The 21,113-nt window shown below is 38.6% G+C and overlaps 1 protein-coding gene across 1 annotated transcript in view; it reads left to right on the forward strand.

Moving 5' to 3' along the window:
• The first annotated feature begins 318 nt into the window (after positions 1-318).
• Positions 319-21,113, forward strand: part of PDGFC (platelet derived growth factor C) — a 137,635-nt gene continuing 116,840 nt past the window's right edge. The window contains exon 1 of the mRNA XM_059817821.1: positions 319-436. Coding sequence (XP_059673804.1) covers positions 319-436 — 118 coding nt within the window. The remainder of the gene's footprint in view (positions 437-21,113) is intronic.

A 21,113-nucleotide genomic window follows, 5' to 3' on the forward strand; every position in this document is an offset into this window, starting at 1 on the left:
CCCGGATTGTTTAGTCCTTGGGAAGCTGGTCTGGGTCCAGGTTTTGCTTTGATCCTTTTTTTTTTTTTTTTTTAAAGAGAAGGAAAAAAAAAAAAGCCAAAGAAAAACAAAACCTGGAGACACAGAAAAGGGCTCTAGGAAAAAGTTTTGGATGGGATTATGTGGAAACTACCCTGCAATTCTCTGCTGCCAGAGCAGGCTCAGTGCTGCCTTCTCCCCAGCGGCGCAGCCCGCGCCGGGCGCTGCTGAGAGACGCCCGGGCCTCGGTGCCGCGCCGCCAGTGCCTGCTGTGCCGGAGCCCCTCGCCCCGCCGGCCCAATGCTCCTCCTCGGGCTGCTCCTGCTGACATCTGCCCTGGCCGGCCGGAGGCAGGGGGCCGCCGCCGAGTCCGACCTCAGCAGCAAGTTCGCCTTCTCCGGCGCCAAGGAGCAGAACGGTAAGGAGCAGCAGCTCCGCCGCCGCGCAGGCCGGGGCGGGCGCCCGGCCGGCGCGGAGCTCTCTCGCCTGCGGGGCTGCTCCGCGCCGCGGAGGGAGCGCGGCCCCGCGCGGGGTGGCGGCCGCGGCTGGGGGGGAGCTCCGTGGCCGGGCCGGGATGAGCGGGGCTCGGAGCTGGGTCTTTGCCCGCCGCCTTCAGGGGAGCGCTGTGGGTAAAAGGGCAGCGGCGAGGCGGGCGGGCGGGAGCCCAGCGCTGGCTCGGAGGCTCCCTCCTCCGCGGCCGGAGGTGCAAAATGTTTCCCCCACCACTCTCCCTTCCCCCCCCCCCCCAAAAAAAAAAAAAGGGCAACGAGTCGCGCACCTTTGTACCCTAAATGCTTAGTTCTCGGGGTGGGGTGGGGGGGGGGAGGTCGGTTTTTGTGTCTGTGCGTGAATGAGTGGTATTTTGTACAGGCTGGAAACGAGCTAATCCTGCATAGGAAATGAGAATTACTTTTAACTTTCAAGTGTACCTGAAATGTTTAGAAAACTCTCAAATGCAAGTTCCCTTGGGCTGGGGCTGCGCAGAGCTGGAGAAAGACTCCTTTCATACAGCAAGGGCAGCTTCGGGGTGTGTAATTTGCTTAGCCTCTGAACTCCATATGATTTACATTATTCAGATTTTTAAGCGCCTTTCCTCTTGATCTGCTATTATGAAGTCATTTTAAAGAATATTTTACAAACTGAAATGTTATATATAGCATGAAACCACACTTAGTGTAGACTATCTAAAATTAAGGCTGTTAGCATACATTCATGGAACCCCTGGTGCTTAATGTACAGGGGGTGTCAAAAACTTAGTACTTTGCATGTCAGCTAGAATGAGCTTTCTCCCTGAGCACAAACCAACACAAAAGCCCAAGCTGGGAGCTCTCAAAACTCTCTGAACTGTAACGAAATAAAGCAGAAAGGCAGATTGCAGATTCAAGGCTAATTCAATTGTTTCAACTTTGAACTTGGGACTCCCCAGATAAAAGTATTCTACGTCATATCTTTTAATAGAAAGCAAAGTTTCAGAGACCTCCACAAGTGCTCTGTGAATGGGTAGAATATGCAGTGCACTAGCAAATTTAGCAGGGGGAGATTAATACTGCTGTGGCCTGCTAGTGTGATGATATATGGCACCTGTGGACTGCCGGAGCTGCTGATCAAAGAGTAGCATGGGGATCATTCTCTAATCAGAGCAACTGTGAAGGGCCAGAGGAAAGTGATCAAAAGACTCAGAGACCCAGCTATTCTGACAGGAAACCAATCAGACTTTGTGCACAGTACAGGAAATTATCTGCCCTGTGTGAGAAAAGAAATCACTCACTTTCTACCCCTTCCCAGCTTACCTGGCATTTAGAGGCTTTAGGGCACCAGTTTGTGATGAAATGGACTTGGCACTAGTATACTAAAGTCTCATGCTGTTATGCTGCCTTCTGTTAAATTTGCATGATGTACGTGTGAAGCTTATCAACACACAGAGAGTTACCATTGCTTTGCTTTAACTTTGTCAGGACTGGAAAGAAACCTGCTACACTGTCCATCTGCCCTAAGAGCTTTGTTACAGGATAACGCAGCTGGGCTCTGAAGGGCCCACCGGGGTCCAACAATGGGAGCGCAACAGTAAAGTGTAAAAGGTAGATCATACGGCCTAGAAGCAAAACTGATATAAATAGGTATAAGCATACGTGACAACGCAAACTAGATTCTGTTCACATATATCAGAAATGCAGCTGCCTTAGGTCAGGCTTCAACTGGTTTGCAATGCAATTTGGCATTCTCTAAGATACAGTCACTACATCTTAGAACAAATGCAAAGCCAGGATAATTTTTTTTTTTAAAGTGCCCTGAAACACTATTCTGTGGTAGTTTACACTTAAAACGGTCCAGGTTCTTCTTGTAGCTTACTTGAAGTTTGCTTCCTAGTTGTTCAGTTGCAAAACTTACTTTAAAAATTAGCACAAGTTTAGGTAGAGCTAAGTGCCAACCCCAGACTTTTCTTAACTGATTGTAATTATTTGGGGGATCAGTAACACTGGTCAAACCAGTTCTTACTTGATTTAATTAGAATAATTTTTACACTCTGCTGCAATCTAAAGATTGTATAGCTTTTAGCTAGAGGCAGGTTAAAACTCCCTGGAGTATGAGAATGAGATATTGCTGTTTGCATGCCAAATAATCTTCGGTCAGGAGAGAGGGACATTTTTTCACTCATGCAGTCTACAAATAAAAATTCTGTCCTTTACTTGTAAAACTGTTAAATGGCCAAGAAGTTTTGCAGTAGAATGGATTACAGTGTTACTCAGAAGTACACATGGGTGCTGCAGCTATTGCTTCAAGGTGATACTGAAGATGTCTACGACCAGTTATTAAATCAGTGGGCCTACTTGTGTTACAAAGGGTAAGCATGTGCTTAAGGATTTTTTTCATAATTGGTTTTTATTTGTTTATTTATTAGCTAAATGATTGTTAACTCTTAAAATTACAATTTATTTACTAAATGCAGACATAAGGAGTTCTCTTGTTTCTGTTGCATAGTGAGTGTCATTGTAGGTCGTGATTTCCTAGTGTAAATATTTCTTTGTAATTGTAAATTAGCTATTCTTAGAACACAGTATTTTGCTGCTACCTTCTAGGAATTCAGTGTGATAGTTGTTGTGGGGCCAGTGTAGCTCCATTTGAAACCACTTAAAACTACCTGCTTGTTTTTATTGGCCCTCTGTTATAGTCAGATTTTCTTTAAGAACAGGTTTTACTTATAAACTCTGCTTGACAGTGAGGGGTTTTATGTGATTTCCTTGAAAAATTCATATTTATCTTTAATGTTTTTATTTGTAATTCAATAGAGTAAATGTTCATCTGGAGGATCAAAGAAGTTTATGCAACAATTTTCTGGAAACTGAAGTAGCAGTAAATGGTGTGTGTAGTGATGGGTCCCATTTATCTGATGGATTTCATTTCCACTATTTGTCCTGTTGAAAAGCAGATTATGCTTTGAAGGGTTTTTCATACTTAGGTGGCTTTGTCAGTTCTCTTATGGCTGTCTGATGTATTGATTACCATTTTTCCACATTGAAGTAAAGAGTCAAGAAAAATCGATCACTCAGTTTCTTTTGAGGAACAAAACTCAATCTCTTGTATATTGAATTTGATTACTTGGATAGTTTACTTATTTCTTCTTTCTATTATAGTTCTTGCTACTTTTCCATCTACTTTTGAATGCTATTTTTATGTAGTATCTTCATCCTGTTTCTATAGTTTCAACAATGTCTGAGGACATTGATGGATTCACTAATGTGAATAACTTAATTCTAATGACTTAACTCAGGTGGTCTCAGTGCACCTGCTTATGTGATATTATTAGTTTAATCTAGATTTGATTTGATTACAGCATGAGATGGCAGGAGAACCTAAGTTCTGTTTTGTTGGCTGTCTTAGGACAAGATGTGGTAAATGTTTAAAGTAATTTTGCTGAACTATCAGCTGTTACGATTTCTGTAAGAAGTATGAGGATGTCTTTATAGAAAATAATGCAAAAGCTACTATCGGGTGCCATAAGCAATGAAGCGTAGAGCTTATGTGGCATGTACTTTTAAAATGTAGTAATGGATGACTTCAGAAGACCAAGAAATTGAGGTCAGTTAGCAACTCACCAGGACCAACTAGTTAGAAATGTTAAGTTTTCCTGAAGTCAGTCTCAAGTGTGAATGAACAGCAGTAGATAGAGTTGCTGAAGTAAATCTTATAAAACCAAAGCATTTATTGGGTTTCTGTCAATTCTGCAGCACAGATAATGTAGTGGTGATTATCTGTCTTTTGATAGATCTTAATTTCTTAAGTTTTTTTTCCCACATGAATAGAAACTCTTAATAATAAGTTTCACTGACTGATCACTTCATAATGTATTTCTTAAATCTTCTGAAACAGGCAAGATTTATGTCTCTTAAAAAACCCGAACAAAGTGGAGCCCTTGAGCTGGAGTTTGAGACTCGTGTATCTCAGACCATCCTTGGGAAAAGTTGGTGGATGCAGCTGGAACTGAGTGAGTAGCTGAAGTGACAGGGGGACCGTCTCTCCTCCCCTTGGCGTGCCCATGGCCTCGCAGAACCACCTATAGGATTCCCTGGTTCATGTATCTCTAAAGGGAGCTTCCAGCTTATGCAGGGACTGGGACAGCATCACAGAGCAGAGTTTCTGATTAAGTTCATTTAACTCAGGCTGAACGCCTGAAAGAAAGTGTGGATGTGCAAGTGATGCAGCGCATTGAATCCTTGCAGAGGGGAATGTCAGTGCTTTTGCTTGAATGCAGTCATTTGACTGCAAAATTATCTCTTATAAACCCACATACTTCAAAGCAGTGGGAATCAGTGCCACCTCTGCTGACTCTTGTTGAATTGATGAGTGCCAGTACAGTCTGTTGACTACTGCTGGGTAGCAGAAGTTTCTTCTTTTTGAGAAGATAAGGAACTAGAAAATATGAGCACGTGTCTTCTAAAGGGAAACTTTGATAGTGATGCAATTTTTCTTATATTTAATCTATTTCTGTTTAGTCCAAGTCTTGTTTTGAAATGTTTTAAAGCCCTTTTCCTGGAAAGTGAAGAATTGCACCACATCCTCTTTTGACTTTAAGCAAAAGATTGTGGCAAAGCAGAGAAGTTCTTCAACACTGCAATAAATTGCGGTGGCAGAAAGTTTTAAAAACTGTTTTTTGCCTTTGTCGTTGACTTCTGGCATATTGTCTGCTATTCAGCAGAGTGCTGCTTGGAACTTCTCCTTAGTCCTGCTGCTTCTCTCAGTTGCTTCTGTTAGGTAAAAGTACGTTTTTTAAAAGTACAAACTATTTGCTATTTGTCCCAAATATGTAGGCATTCCAGCCTTCCTGTATCTTTGTTGAATATCTTGAATGGAATTTAAGGGAGAAACGTGTAAAATCTTATTTTTGCAGTAACTAGTTCTTATTAGGTTTGCAGATCAGACTTCAAAGCTTTATGTCATGTTGTTTGGGGGTTTTTAGTCTGTTTTTCAGCTAGATACAGAGTTTTATAATGGCAAAGAAGCACAGGGCTTACCTTGAGACACTGGCAGATATACTACCAAAGGGTTTATGTTGAACTTTGTGTTCACATAAACATAATGTCTTCTATACCTTATAACTTTATCCAAACCTTTTGAATCTAATTAGTACATAGTCAACATGTAATAGCAAAGTACTGGTTTGCAACCTACAGCAGTGGTTGTGCATTACAGCAGAGTGGTTTTGGGGTTTTTTTATTGCTGTTGGGTAGTTGCTGCTTTTAGTTTTTGCTGTGTCGGGCAGTTACTGATTACTAGAAAGAGGACATGCTGTGCAAGCCCACTTCCCTTAGCTGGAAATGAGCCTCTTCAATTGCTTTATAGACAGCTCTTAGCTTTACCAGAGGGCCATGCCTTTGCTTTTTAGTCACAAAGTTCGTGCCATGCAAAATACACTTCTGGTGTGTAAGCATCTTAGGAATTGGACTGTATGTAAGTAGTCTTTTAGCGGAACACTGTGGGACTTAGAAAAAGTTACACAACAGAAAATGAATAGAGCTAACATGTAGAAATGCAGTTATTGTAGTAGCATTTAGGTATTTGTATGAATGCTTAGTTGTTTCGGAGTTTCGGAGAAATTAGTTGTACATTAAAACTTACTCAGTCCTGCCATTCCCTTTTGGGGAAAACTTTTGCAGCTTGTGTTTGAATGTGAAATACTTTTATTCAAGTAGGTGAGTGAAAATTCATAATGTGCTACTGTGAAGCTAAAACATAAATTTTTGTTATCTAGAGGCTTCGTTAAATTGTAGGATGTTATTTTATGGTGGCAATGCCAGGAAAATTTATTCATGGCTCCATCCGTAGACATCCTAGCCTTGGGGTTCATCTGTCTTCTAGCTTCTCTTCTCGACATCCTTCTGCTGAGATTTTATAAACATATCCCCAGTGTTACACTGGGTTATTTGTGCTTAATTTCATGATCCTACAGCACACTAAGCAGTTTTCTTTTATGTGAAGATACCTCATATTTCAAAGCATGGGTACAATAGCACCTCTACACGTTTTCATAACCTAATCAGTTTCTACAGAAGTTAGTTGCCTGGGTGAGACAAGGCAAGACTCTAGACCCTCATGGAGAAAGTCGTCTACAGAGAGAGTAAAAGAACTATTAAAAAATTAAGGTAAACGAAAGGAGAGAGCCCAACTAATTCCTTGATCTCCTGCAGGCCTTCTGCGTTAGGGTTAGCAAGGGCTTTCTTCTGAGTTCAATTAGTTCTAGTCCAAATACTCCATCTTTGTTGAGCATACCCACAATTTTGGATTCTGACATTCACCTTGCATAGGCATGACCGTACGTTTGCACTGGGCTTGTAGGCTGCTTGACTTCTTGTCGCTGTGGATTCCTCTGAAGTCCTGTGAGTGCGTGCCACCTCTCAGCTTGTGTCAATGTGCTTTTACCTTCGCCAACTAGACCATTAGGTGAGCTCTGGCTGCGACTCATCTTAAAAGAACTCATCAACTGTTTAGTTAAGTTTCTTTGAGCCGCTGGATTATTATTTCCCTGTGTGGCTGTTACTGTTCAAGCTGGGCTAATTTGAGACTGTGCAGGTTAACTCTGCAGTGAAGATGTTCACAGTGCTAGTCACTGCTGCTTTTTCTCCCCCTCCTTCCATTTTCATATGCAGGTGTTTGGGGCTGGGGAAAGAGAATATGAATTAACCTCCCATGTACTGCAGTCCAACAAGACACAGGCAGAAACAGCGCACAAAATAAGAAAATGTTCAAAGGTTGTTTAGCACGTAGTGGCATCCTTTTATAGTAGTGAGAATGGGAGAGTTTTTCAGTGGCAACGTGCCTTTATGTGAATTAATCCTTATAAATTATTCATTAATCTTGTGTGTTATGGTAAATTCATTCAAGGTATCATTATAAACACAGATGTTTTAAGGAGATTCTTCTAGGGTGAAGAGCACCTCTGTTCATCTGCTCCCTGAAAGCCCAAACACTGAAATTTCTCCTTGAGTTTGTTAAAACTGATTATTAACTGTATTAAAATAGTATGCAGCTATGGCTCAGTTTGATCACCGTTGTACTGATTTCTTTACATGAAGTGCAAGGTATGCACTGGTTCTGAATAAGGCCAGGTGAAGGACCAGGCGGCGGCAGGGAGGCAGATGCTTTCGTCTGATTACGCACCTTGCCAGCACTGTGGCTGGAAGTAGAAACTTCAGTTTTGAATTTTTCAGTACTCTGTTTTCTAGATGAACAGTGGTGTTAGTTGGGTAGCTATCCTTTTAAGTTCCCTGTGATACTACAGTTCTAAACGAAAGATACTGAAGGAAAGCGAGGGAGGTCTTCCAAGCTTTCAGCAAATGTCTGGCACAGCTGGTGATAACTTTTGAGTGCTGGATTTAAACTCTCTTATCGCCCTTATGCAGCTCTTCTTGAAATGTTAAGTCTGTCTGTCTCAGAAAAAGCAAAGAATGTCTTGCAAAAAGGAAGCAATGCTGCTTGTGTTTTCTGTCCATTTAATTCCTTTTTGCATTGCTTCTGCTGTAATATTCTTATTATGAATTGGCAATAAATTATGTAAGAAGGTGGGGGGACAGGAGGTTAGATGTTGCAATTAATTAGGGAATTGGTCTTGTAGTCTGATAAATGGGCTCCCAACTAGGTTCAGGCAGTAAAAGGTAAAGGAGTGAGTGGTGCCCTTTTTGTAGTTTTGATATTCTACAACTTTAAACCATTACTCAGTTTGGCACATATGAGCAAAGTTGTAATTTTCTGTGAAGGAAAAGTCCAGGTGTAAAATACCAGGGAATGTCATATTTGAAAAGTAGCTTACACTGGAAAAATGGTTTTGGAGATGCTCTTAACACACCTTCCATGCCAATCCATAGCTGTTAATCTCTCTGTGCCACTTTTTAAGCATCATTTGTTTAAAAGCACATGAAGGGGGAAAATGGCTTTGCTGGAAGAGGTACTGATTTGTGAAATGATGCATAATATCGCTTGTTTTAATTTTTATCTTTAGCTATAGTCTCTTCCACAAAATTCAGTTGTCCATTCTTTTATTAAACTGTTATCTGGGGAGCTTGATTGGATAAGCCATTGCATGATAGCAACTAAAGTATCTAAGAAAGTGATTTTATTTTTTTTTATTATCCCCCCCCCGCCACATACTTCACTGTGTAACCATCTGACTGCTTTCAGCCTTGTTCAAACCAATCAAGAGGCACGAGTCCTAGGGGCTCCAGGTTCCTCTGCTGATTGACAGGAAACCAGCACTCATTTTATACAATAGTTAAACATTAAAAAAGACATATGGCACAGGAAATTCTTTTGCTGTGTGTGAAGGTATGGCATTTCCAAACTGAAAGTGTTGTTCTGACTGTTTCACCGGTAGTGGTGAGTTATATGAAGCCACTTCCATCTGCAGAAAGTCTGTTTCACTTGCTTGTGGTTCTGGGGCTTATTCAAATGCTCTAAAACAAAATAAAAGGAATGGATGTAATAACTTCTTTATGGAAAAGTCATAAAAAGCTACAGGGCCATGTAAACAAATTGGGTCATTTACAAGATGTTTAAGTGATGGATATTCAGTCCAAATTCAAAGGTGTGGATTAGGTTTTACAGTCATCTTGACTGAATTTTGCCCTCAACAAGACTTTCTTTTTCTGCCAGGAATGCCTTTGACACTATAGATGACAAATTCTCAGAAACAGTGTTTTCAAACATTTCAGTGCATTCAGAGTAAAGCTGAGAAACAGGAGAACAATTCAGTAGTATAATTTGATCTTTCTGAAGGTGAATGAGGGGCCTTTCTTGATCCGCACGGTTACCCTGTAAAGCCGTAGTGGAACTTTGTAGCGTTCCCCGGGGAAAATAAACGAAAAGAGTTTCCCTTCTGGATTCAAACATGCCTGAACTAATTACAAAGCAACCGTTTTGGCTCTCTGCTCTGTTCGTATAAATAGGTTTGCACAGAACAACAGCAACTGTGATCCAAGTTAAACTGCGCTAGTCACAGAAACTTCTGTTGGACCAAACTGAAGCACTGAACATCATAACTATGGTGCGTCAATTCACAAGACCCTTGTGACTCATTTCATCGTTTGTCAGAGAGTACTGAAAAAATGGGATGGAAAAGAGGATAACTAATACTTTTTCATGTTAAAATACATTCTTCAGGGTTATTTATATGCTTCAATGTAAATGTAAGCTTATGCAAGGACAATTTGCTCAAGTTTGGGGAAGGGTCATTGGTATTAGCCAGTACGGGGTGCTTTTCTTCTTGTGAGATGTGGTTGCTCAGCTTTGCTATTGCCAATGCAACTTCAACTACCTTTCATAATTCTTCATGCACTGAAATATGCAGATCAATTCAGAATGAAAATAACTTTACTCAGCGCAAGTTTGGAACTAGTTGTAATTAACTGTACATGGATGAAGCTACCTATTTGTTTGTACAGCACTAAATAATGAGCTGTTGACTCATCTTTTAGATGCTTGAGACTGTGCCTGCAAAAATAATAGTTGTTACCTGGGAAGTGCATATGTGTGATGATAAATTATTTGAAGAAGTCCTTCAGAAAGTGATTCAAATCAATGTTGCATTGTACAGTGTTGATTGTAAAAGGTTTGTATTTATATTATTGTCAATTTCTGTTTTAAAAAATACAGTCTTGGAAGGTGGTCTATCTTTATATCTCATGGCTTTAGTATCTTACTACTTAGTGTGTCTGTTGTTACACAGGGAGACTCATACCTGCAAACATTTCTGTTGCTTGTGTAACTATAGTGGACCTGAAAGTGAAGTAAAGCTCTGTAACTGAGACCTAACAAGTAATGGCTCCAAAGCAAACATGATTTCTAGACAAGGAGATGAAACTGTTGTACATGACCTTACCTAAATGCTACTTTTAAAAAAATGGTTAAGGATTCTTGTTGGACCTGCTTTCTTTTCTTTGTGTCATTCAAAAATACACAGCCCCTGGGAGCAGTGCGTATCTATAGTCAGACTAGAATCTAGAACTTGAAATACTCTAAAAATTTCTGCTAAGCACTCACTGTATTTCTCATAGTACTTGCTGGTATAGGAATTCACAAAGTACTTGCCTCTAGTGCTAATGCAGACTTGTAGTTATTTCTTCTGAAGTGGAGATCGAATTTGTGATGAACAGTATCATCACTGCTAAGGGTCTTTGCCAGTAGAGTCTTTCAGCAACTTTTACCTATTCTTATAAGATCCTTTGTAAAGATTGGTGTAAGATGTTGAGATCAGCCATCTTTTTGGTTTCTTCATTGGAGATCTTTATTTTATATCTGTTCTCAGTAGCTTCAAGAAGTAGTATGCGTGTGAGGAAGCGGGTGTCCTAGGCTGAGTGCAAACAGGGCTGGCAGAGAGTTTTTGAGCTCATTAACTTTCATGTCAAGAGAGACCGTTGAGATCATCTTCGATCTTACCTAACACCTCAAGAGTGCCACACCTTGGTAAAGTGAGTGTACCAGTAAAGAGAGCTCTGTTACTCAAATATCTACCTGATTTGGAAAATTATCTTACTGCTTGTGGGGGAAAAGATGGTTTTGTATAGTTGTCAAGTAGAAAAATAAACATTTTTCTAAAACACGTGCTTGCCTTATCAGTGAGAATCTTACAAAACTCTGATTGGCCTCATTAGTCAAGATACGTGTGAAGGTACTGTGTGGTGATAACAACTAATGAAACAATTGTGATATGTTTCCATATTGTTACTGCTTTTAATGTAATTACATTATGAAAATTTGGAGCTGGTTAGTTCTTTGCATTAGGGAAAGAAACCGACAATGCACCTGTAGTATATCTAACATTGTCTGTTAGTTTTACAGGATCTGTAGCTTCTCTGAGTTTAAGTTTGAGAATCTACAACATTATCATTAAGAATAGTGTTTCAGGGTTGGAACAAAGCCCTTGCATAATGCTGATCTCTCTTGCTCATTATTGAAAAAAACCCCAAATCTTGTTAATGGTTCTGATTCATCTGAAACAGTTTAAAATATTTCACCATAGAATGGAGGATTAGTTTTCTTATGGACAATTTTAACAGCACAACATTTATTTCTAGCAGCAGTTGCTTAATAGATGGTCTTTTAATTACTCAAGTTTATAGTTAAGTGCACTTGTGTGTGGTTTATTCTGACATTTTTATGTATGTGGATGCTTGTTTGTTTGTTCTAATTCTTTTTATTGAGGTATATTCTTGGGCTAGATTGACTTGTTCAGATTTTTTCACTTTCAGGAAGTACTTGGTAATCTTTATGTTCAGTATTTGCATTTCAGATGAGAATATGTTCTCTGTAGTTTTTTTAAAAAGCGAGAACCTCTTGTTTTGAGTTGTCTTGGGCAAGCAGTGGTAAATATTGGAGCTAAAACTATTTAGACTGTATTAAAAGTGGGTTAGCAGTATGTTAAACAGGTCCCCAAATATTCAAGAAATGAAATAGTTTATAGTTTAAATAGTAATCTTCTATGTATATATGAAGATCAACTAATGCTAGGCAAAAAATATTTACATTCCACTTTCATTTTCTTGGGTTTGGGAAGAAAGGAGTCTTCCCTGGTCTTCTACATGTCAGCTGTTCTTCCATTCATTTAATTCCAGGCAATAAGGGCTGTTGAACATGTGGATCATAGCCCAACATGCAGCTTGGATGTGGCTGATACGCTCCTCAGAGGGATAATGTCTCATCTGTGTGGCTGCAGCTGGTTCACGCCATCTGGTTTTGGAATGTGCATGTGCACCCAGATGTTGCTACTGAGTACAGAATAGAGTAGCTATTGATTTCTGAGCCCTGTCACCCCAACCTGTCTTCAGGATCTTAGAAGACAACTCTGGAATATTTTTTTGGTTTTTTTTAAGTGAATGTTTTTACAAATGAATTGCAGCACCCTTCTTTATATATATATATATATATATATATATATATATATATATGGTTTTGTTTTTGTGGTGTTTTTTTTGTATTGCCTCTACTGCATTCCCTTGACTGACTTAAGATTTCAGGGACAGCTACAGTAGAATGGTGTTAGTTTTTACTTACAAGTAGCTGTTTTTTAGTTATATTCGCTCCTTTCCATCATCATTTTGCAGGATATTCATTGCTTTGAAGCTTGAAGTCTAACCTAAAAGACATTTTGTAAAGTACTTAATAATTGTGGTAATAGATTGCATTTAGTTAACTCCTACCCCTGCTTTAGTCAAATCCTTAATATAAAGGCAGTTCTAAACTTGCTGCTTATTATAATGCATGCTATTCTATGTACTAGCGATTTATTGAATTTACTGTTCCCTTAAGTATGAATACTTCCTTATAAATAGTGTGTTACTAGCTGACTAGCTCTAATCCCTAAACTTCCCCACTGACTGTACTTTGGATAGGTGTAAAAGATGCAATGTTACATTGAGGAGTTGTTCACTAAGGTACCCAAAAAGTTTTCTCCATGTATGAGGAATTCCATTGAAGCTGAGAAGTGATTGGATTAAGTTACTAGGAAAAAACTACATGATACACATTTGCAAGTTCAAGCCATTGTCATTAATTCAAAGCTTGGAAAAAGGAAACATCTAGCAAGAAGACTTCTTTTTCAGACTTTTGATTATGTCCAGAAAATGTGAAATTACATTCAGCAATTGTATTCATGTTTGCTATGGTGGTTGTGCCTGTCTAGCTGTAAAAATCATTTACTACATGTGAATTGCTTTCTTATCAGAAAAAAATGAAATTAATAATGGTTGAAGTGTAATAAAGTTTATTTATGGAAAGTAGTGTTTGAAAGATAAAAGCTAATCATACTTTCATATTTCAACCGTTATTTTCTCTTCTAGTTCCCTTCCATTCAGTGCCTTTTCTAAGCTAAGGAATCCAAGCTGTATGTAGAACAACAGGACTTCTACCCCATTTACAGTAAAATATTGATGGACACATATGGAAATCTGTACTGTTGATAAGAATTCAAAAATAATTTGATAAGAACTGTAACCAAAAAAATGCTTCTACCTTTATGCTAAGGGAGAAATGGTCTTATCTACAGTTTGCAGAACAGTTGAACAATGTTGGATGTATTATAACACAGAGAAGTGGTGTATGTTGAGAGGTAAAGACAGAAATGTGAAAAGGAAATCAATGTTGAAAGCCACCTATAGAAAAAAAAAATGTTAGCAGTAAACCACACTGCATAGAAACTGTCTTTCTGTGTTATTTTTTCTTTCTGTAGTAGAAGGCTGAATAAAAGGGCTCCAGCATAGTGACTCCTCTTTGATGATTACCGAATGTGGTTAAATTTTTTTTTTTTTCATACTGTTGTGCATGAGTATCTTATAAGTCTGCTAGATAGGTATCACCTGATTTTTACATCATGTAAAGGTATCGAAAAGGCGGGGGTTGAAAGATTTTTCGCTATAACAACCAGGACATGAAGCTGTAAACAGCAAAGACTGCAATCTAGTTTTTGTAAACACAGCAATATACTGGCTTGGTTTGTCCTTCTACAGCATGGCTGACTGAGAGCTCTTTTTGAGATGCTGTTCCTCAAAATATAGGACGTGTGTGCTGGTGGTGATTGTTGTTCGAATGGGTAGGTCTTTATTGTCATTGAGCTAAACTTCTGGTAGGCAAGCTTCTAATGCTTTATTAACTATGTCCTGAGGCTGGCTGGTTACAAAGCAATACTGGTAAGTCAGTGGCTTTGTATTTATGTTATTAGCCCATAATGATCAGTGTGAATGAAGGTCTACTTTTTCAGAGAGAGACATGAATACTGTGCCATTTTCTCTCTCACTTGATGTTAATCAGAATTCATATCTAGGGAGTGAAGAGAGAAACCAATACTTTCAGCTGTGATAGTTTTCCATGCTAAAACATTCTTCAATGCCATGTAAGTATTTATATGTCTAATGAAGTACAGATAAAAGTAGCAGATTCGTAGGCTTTTTATCAGTATTGGATTCTTAAAATAAGCAATCTCTGTTTTTCTTTGTTTTCTCCTTGTTCAACAAAATCAAAATGTCAGACACGGCCTTTTGAATTACTTGTTTTTTGTGTGGCTAGTAAGTATGGTTTTAAGAGACAGCTTTGTACCAGTCATTATCATTACTTTAAATGACAGCAAATGATAATACTTTTAAAAATCAAGATAAAAGTTTTTAAAAAATTAAACTAAATGGCAATGGAAAAATCATATGTGTCTCTCTCTCAAAATTCTCAATATACTTTCTTTTCTGGTACATGCTTATGTTGCCACAAGGAACTTGATCCTTAAAGCAAGAGGAGAGAACAAAACAAACTGCACAATGGCACCTTGGTGCCAAGATAGATTCAGTGCAACCATAGTTTGTTTTTGTTATTCCTGGCACTTTTGGAAAGAATAATTTCATAATGCCTTAAATATTTCTGAGGAGAAACAAGATTTCTACGAAGAACTCTTTCTTTCTTTCCCTTAACTTTTAATTATTTGTATGGGTTGAGGAGCTCTGCTTAGAGCTTGCGTTATACATCATACTGGTAAGCAGTAAATTTTTTTTCTGTGAATACTTAAAAAAAACCTGATTAGGAGGAACATAATGTTATGCCCTCTTTCAAGAGTTGTGTTTCCAGTTAAGAGTGCCTATGTTTATAAACCACGGGGAGGCAGTCTTCATGGAAATGAATAATTGCTATTTGTAGGGCACAGAGAAGCTCATGAAAAGGCAAGCCGAAGTAATTACTGAAAATTCTAACAGCAGTTGTTTTGTCAAAGTGAGCATTGAGTGTCCGTTGCATTGGTATTCTGACAGAGTACACTAGAGTTTCTAGACACATAGGCAGCCAGTTGGTCTAACTCCCTGTATTATATCTTAAAAGTGTTTTTTTCCGAAAGTAACAAGAGTAGCTAATAGAAAGTTCTCATTCTTCTCTTTCTTTTTTTTTTTTAATTATGATCTCTCAAAAGAAGGGCCAATTTAAGCCTGACTTCATTTGTGATTGAAAGCTGTCTCCTGGTTGTGATGTACCAAATGACTATAAAAGTCAGTGGGTGGTTTGGTTAGCGAGGGAGTAGTGGAAAACAAGTGCATTCCTGTGGTAAGATGATGGGAGAAGGAAAATGAAGTAAAAGAAATGCAAGGGGAACCATTTTGAGGCTGTTGGAAAAACAGTGGCTTTAGCCTTAATGAATTCTGCGTTTTTGGGGTTTTTTTGTGTGTGGGGTTTTGTTTTTTTTTAAATAAACTGACGCCTAAGGGAAAAGGGTGTGATCCAGACAGTGCTTACAGTGTTGATTTTTGAGTAGAAAGGTCAGCAGCTTGCACCTGCCAAAAAGTTTTCAGTAAGAAATGGTTAGATGTGGATTTACATATGGATGGAGGAACAGGATCTTTGGTAATTTCTCTGTCTGTGAATAGCCCTGGAGCCCCTGGAATCATCTTTTGCAGAAATAAAAGTTATAATGGTCACCATGAGGCTTTCAGTGCTCAGCTAGCATCTGCTTTCTGTCACAGTTAGAGAAGGGCTTAGAGGAAAGGATCTTGCATGTAGCTGGAGTGGTCTGTTATTTGGCTCCTGAAAACTGAACAAAAAAACCCCAAAAACCCCAACCAAAACCAAATCAGTCCTTCTCTTCAAGATCACTTCATCACAAAAAACACACCATAAACATAATGGGATTATTTGCTCAAAGGACCAAGCTGTTTATATTACTACTACCTTTTGTAGAAAATAGTAGAGAAAGTCCGTAGGAAAACTTGCTAAAAAAGAATTTCAATGATCAGCTCAAAACTAGGACATGGTCTTAAAAAAAAAAAAAGCATCCGATCAAATATTTGCCATATTTGGCAAATAATTTTCCTCTGGATCTTTTCCATGAAAGATATTGATGGTTTTCACCTACGTAATGTAAATACTTTTTCCTGCATTGTAGGAAGAGATGCTACTAAAATGCTGTCTTCTGCAGTTCCATAAATACTGTCTTGAAATGGGATTGACAGAAGCAAGGCAAAAGTAATAATATTATACAAAATTCAAGAAAGTTTTTAAGCAAAGGAGATCCAAGTCAAAGAATCTGCTTTCATTCTCTGACAAATATGTTTGTGTTTTGCTTTTAAGATGGGTGCCCTGGTCTTAAAATTCTTGCTGCTCTGGAATTTCCTTCCCTTCCAGAGCTGAAGTCTTCTGTATGTAATTCAGCTTTCCTGAATTTTCTTTCTTTTATAAGAAGAGTATCCAGTTCATTGAAGAAGTAAGGAAAAAAACGTACCCAAAACCAAACTTCTATTTACAAATACCTGTTCAAATAAGCAATATTACATTCAAAGAGATTGTGTCCAGAAAATAACTCTCTAAATAGCTTCAGATACTTCATCATCTTTCTTACAGTGAAAAAATATTTCTATGTTGTTAATTTCTCAGGCTTGGTATGATTCTGTTTTCTTTCCATAGCTTTCTCATATACACATGAATTACTTAAAGACCTCACTTCAAAATTTTAACATCTTAATCTAACTGCAGACGGTTGCCTAATTATGATAATGCCACCTCCAACAATTGTTTTATAACTCTTATATAGGTCTAGCTAAATATTGGGCTTTAGACAGTGTTAACAACTTTCTTGAAGTACCAGTAGAAATCTTCCAAGATCATGAAGGTAGGAGACCTTTTTATTGCTTCCCTGATGCAAAAATATTGCCAGAGACTTCACTTAATGACAGTCAGTGTAACACTTCAGTTATATTCCTTAAGATCATGGCATTATTCAAGTAGTAATACAGCATGAGCAATTGAAAGCACAAGGTCTAGCTATTTATCCTGTTTTGTTCTTGTAATTTACTTGAAATTAGGTTTAGCCACTGCTTGAGTAGGCTTTCAAAGAAATATAAAATGTTAGATGAAGGGGGTTTGGAGACAGCGTGGTGGTCTTCCAGCTGTATTGGTACTGCATGTGACATGATGGTGCTCCTGTAATTGTTTGTGGGGTTTTTGCTGTTTGCTTTTGTTTTGTTTTTTCTTCCTCTCCCTCTATTCATGCTGGGGGGTTGAGATGGTGACTGAAACCACCTATCACGTGCTGCAGGAATAACACTGCTTTGACCAAATTCAAATGGGAGAATTGCTCTTGGTCCCCATAAATTCCTTCCTAAACACTTAATTTTCTTGCTCTACAATAATGCCTATGGTTTAGAGCAGCCACTAATTAAACATGTTGAGTTGTTTATCCCTCATTTGGATCTGTAAGAATGTAATTGCCATTCTGTTGCCCAGTCTTACACAACTCTGGATATATTTGACTATTGTTTGGGTTCTTTACATGAAAGATGTGACTAAATGTCCATTTATTATGTTTCATTTTTGACTTGTGGAGACCGTAGGAAGAGAAGCTGTAGCAGTCATGGCATTGGGGTTTGAAAGCACAGCTGAAAACTTTAAGAATGAGAAGAGAAACAGAACAGAGTTATGGGCAGAACAATTACAAAGCTCACTCAGACATGAACTCCTGTTTACCAAGAAAATTTCATATAAGAATTGCCTTCTAAATTTGGAAATTTTTAAAGATGTAAAACTTAGGGTTAATTAGCTTATTAAATATTAGGCTGAGGAGAATTCAAGAAAATTATTCTTGATTATACTCAGAAAGAAGTGCTTTGTATTTGAGATGAAACAATTTGGTTAAAGGTAGGCAAGGGGAGGTAATTAAAGATATGGAATAATATGTGCATTTTGAATATCATCAATGGTAATGAGGCCAAAAGGAAGAGATAAGGTTAAATATAATGCTGTGATCTACAATACTGTAGATTAAAAGAAAGCACTAGTAATGTAGCCTGTGTGCCAAGGCAACTCCCTGAGAAATATCTAGAAGGTAGTAGCAACCATTCCAGGCCAAATGAAAGGTCTAGTTAGCTCAATGTGTTGTGTCTGACAGTACCCATTAAGGAATGTAATGATGATTCCCTGATCTATTCTCCTGCCTTCTAGCATTTTAGTAGTCAGAAATTTTTTTGAAAGTGCAGGCAGAATTTTGGGGTTTGGTAGCCCAATAGCTTTTTGAAACCTTGTAAACTTCTGTTATCTACAGTTTCTAGTGGTGAGAAAGTTTAACCACGGAACAGATAAATATCTTCTTTTGGTTGGTTCACATGCACTATTGGATCATTTTATTCAATATCATCTAGTTCTTTGGTCTTGCCTATGATTTTTAGATTTGACCTGCTATTGTCGAGCCTCACCTGAAAGCTGCTCCAGGCTTTGGATCTGCCACATTGTTCTCCTGTATAGTGTTTGTGTGTATGTCTATAGTAAATACGCTCATGTGTATGTGTGTGGGTATAGGAGATATGAATAAAAATGCATATAAAGTATGTATCTGCTGGTATTCCAAGTATCAAAAAGTATTGGCAAGCAGTATTCAAGATATGAGTACACCATGGATTTACACAGTTGATAGTGTTTTCTCTGGTTCTCTGTGCTTTTGCCGCAGGTTCTTAATATGCAGGTTTTCCTCTTAGCAGTGTAATCCTGTCCCAGTAGGACTGACAGCATCTCTGCACATAGGAAAGACACTGAGAAATTGCTTTGTGCTGTGCTCAGATCTGGGAGTGATGGGAACCACAGTGAGATAAAGCCATAAATTTCACAGAAGCGAGCTGTTTCCATGTTCCACTTCAAGCATATCATTGTTAATATTGGTAAAAGATGTTGTCATTCAGGTGGTGACTGTAAAAATGGGAAGTAAACTTTCTTAAGTGTTCTTTTCTGAGCATTAGGTTGTGGTGTCAAGTGGCGTTCTGTTTGTTTTGGCCTTGGTTTTCTTCCCATAAACGTTTTTTTGGTTTGTAAACCTTCACAACCAGAAGCTACTCCTCCATTAGGCCTCTGCCTCAGAGGACCAGAGACTATTTCTTCTACTTTACCAGCCTGCAAAAGGAACAGGTCTAGTTACTGAGTTTACATGAAGAGCCCTTTTTAGTACTGTCATCGGCAAATCGCAGCTTTCTGAAGGCAGCGTGGAGGCTGTGAAAACTGTGATCCATTTGCCATTCATGTGAGGGAAGGACATGTACATGTAGGAAAATTTGTTTCGCATTAGATCTAGAGATGTTTGTCTAAGCATCATAATGACAGTAAATTGTCCTTGCCAATTACTTCAGCTACCCAGTTGAAGGGGAACCTGCCCTAGAAGTAAGCAGGTTCTTCAGTGTAGCCAACAATATTTAGATCCTGCAAAGGAGTTGCTAGTCTCCCATCCTTTTCCTTGCCTTCTTTCTGACTTAAATTTATTTGTAAGAAAGTTTACCAGTGAATTTTACAGGTAATGCTGTATGTCTGTCTACCTTGTGTATGACAGGGATTGATTTCCCCTCCCCCTCCTTTTTAAACAGAATATTTTCTAGAGTTTCTTGGTTATTTTTAAATGAAGAAAAATATATCCTTCAGAGTACCAGATGCTTCACCTGACTGTATCTTTCTAGTTCTCCTGAGTCAGCATTTGGATACCATTTTGCATTTAGGAATGTGGTTTTTTGACTGAAACCAAAATAAAAAAATATTTGTTCTTAGATAAGTATATTGAAGAGAGAACTTGTGTACCTCTGACGGCTTCTGTGCTCTGAACTCCTGGTTATTATACACACAATAAATAACACCTACTTAGTCGATAATCCTCATTAACCCCATCAAGTAGAGGTCAAAAGATAAGCACTAGGTAGTAGCATGTACTTGTTTTCTGGTAGTATTTTTAAATTCTGCAGTTCTAGAGCTAAGGTTGATGGCAAGGCACTATTATGTTTAAATTGTAGAATTGAAAGCTCAGCTTTAAATTTACCCTGGCAAGTTATCTGGTAAGCATTTTCGTGCTGGCAATGACTTACAAGAAATAATTTTCAAGATTGCCTTCTATGTTTAAAGATAGCCTAGCAATTGAACTATTAGTTGTCTTGTTTTGAGGGTTTTTTTCTGTAATGGATTCCTAGAGGAGGAATGAACTCTGCAGTCATGAACAGCATAATGCACGCTCTGCTGAAATACTTTGTCTTCAGTAGTATTGGAGGACCCTGTTAAGTAAAGCCTGCAGCGATCCAAGCCTGGTTCTTCGTGGTCAGCATTAACAGCAGGGACCAGTGTCCCTGAGGATGGTGTCAGTGGCATGCTGCTTGCCAGCGGTTCTTGTCCGGGAAACCCTTTCTGAGGGAAAAGGTGCTTGCTGTGAGATCTGTTTCTTGCTGCTGGATCTGGTACTGATCACCTGGGCCTTTTTCCTCAGTCTCCTGTATCTGCCTTAGGAGGGTCTAAAGGTATTGGGGGAGGAAAGAAGAGAAATCGATGTTTGGTGCACAAAGTGAAAAACGCTTATAAATAGGTTTTGTATTTTTCTTTATTTGGAGAATATTATGTGGCTTTATTCACTAAAATAATTACACGTTTATGAAAATACAGGCTGAAGTGATACCATGCTAGGTGAAATGTAATAGAAATCTCAGATCAAGTTGCTAGTACTTCCTTTTCTGGCTCTCTTTCAAGTGTGCCTGTGAGCGCAAAGGAATGGCATGTATTTATACATTTGTAAATAAGATCCCACACATTTTCCGCTTGAGAACATGCACTCGGGCCTTTTATGGTCAGGAAGGGGTGTT

The sequence above is a fragment of the Gavia stellata genome, chromosome 5 (assembly GCF_030936135.1).
Source record: "Gavia stellata isolate bGavSte3 chromosome 5, bGavSte3.hap2, whole genome shotgun sequence".
Lineage (NCBI taxonomy): Eukaryota > Metazoa > Chordata > Aves > Gaviiformes > Gaviidae > Gavia > Gavia stellata.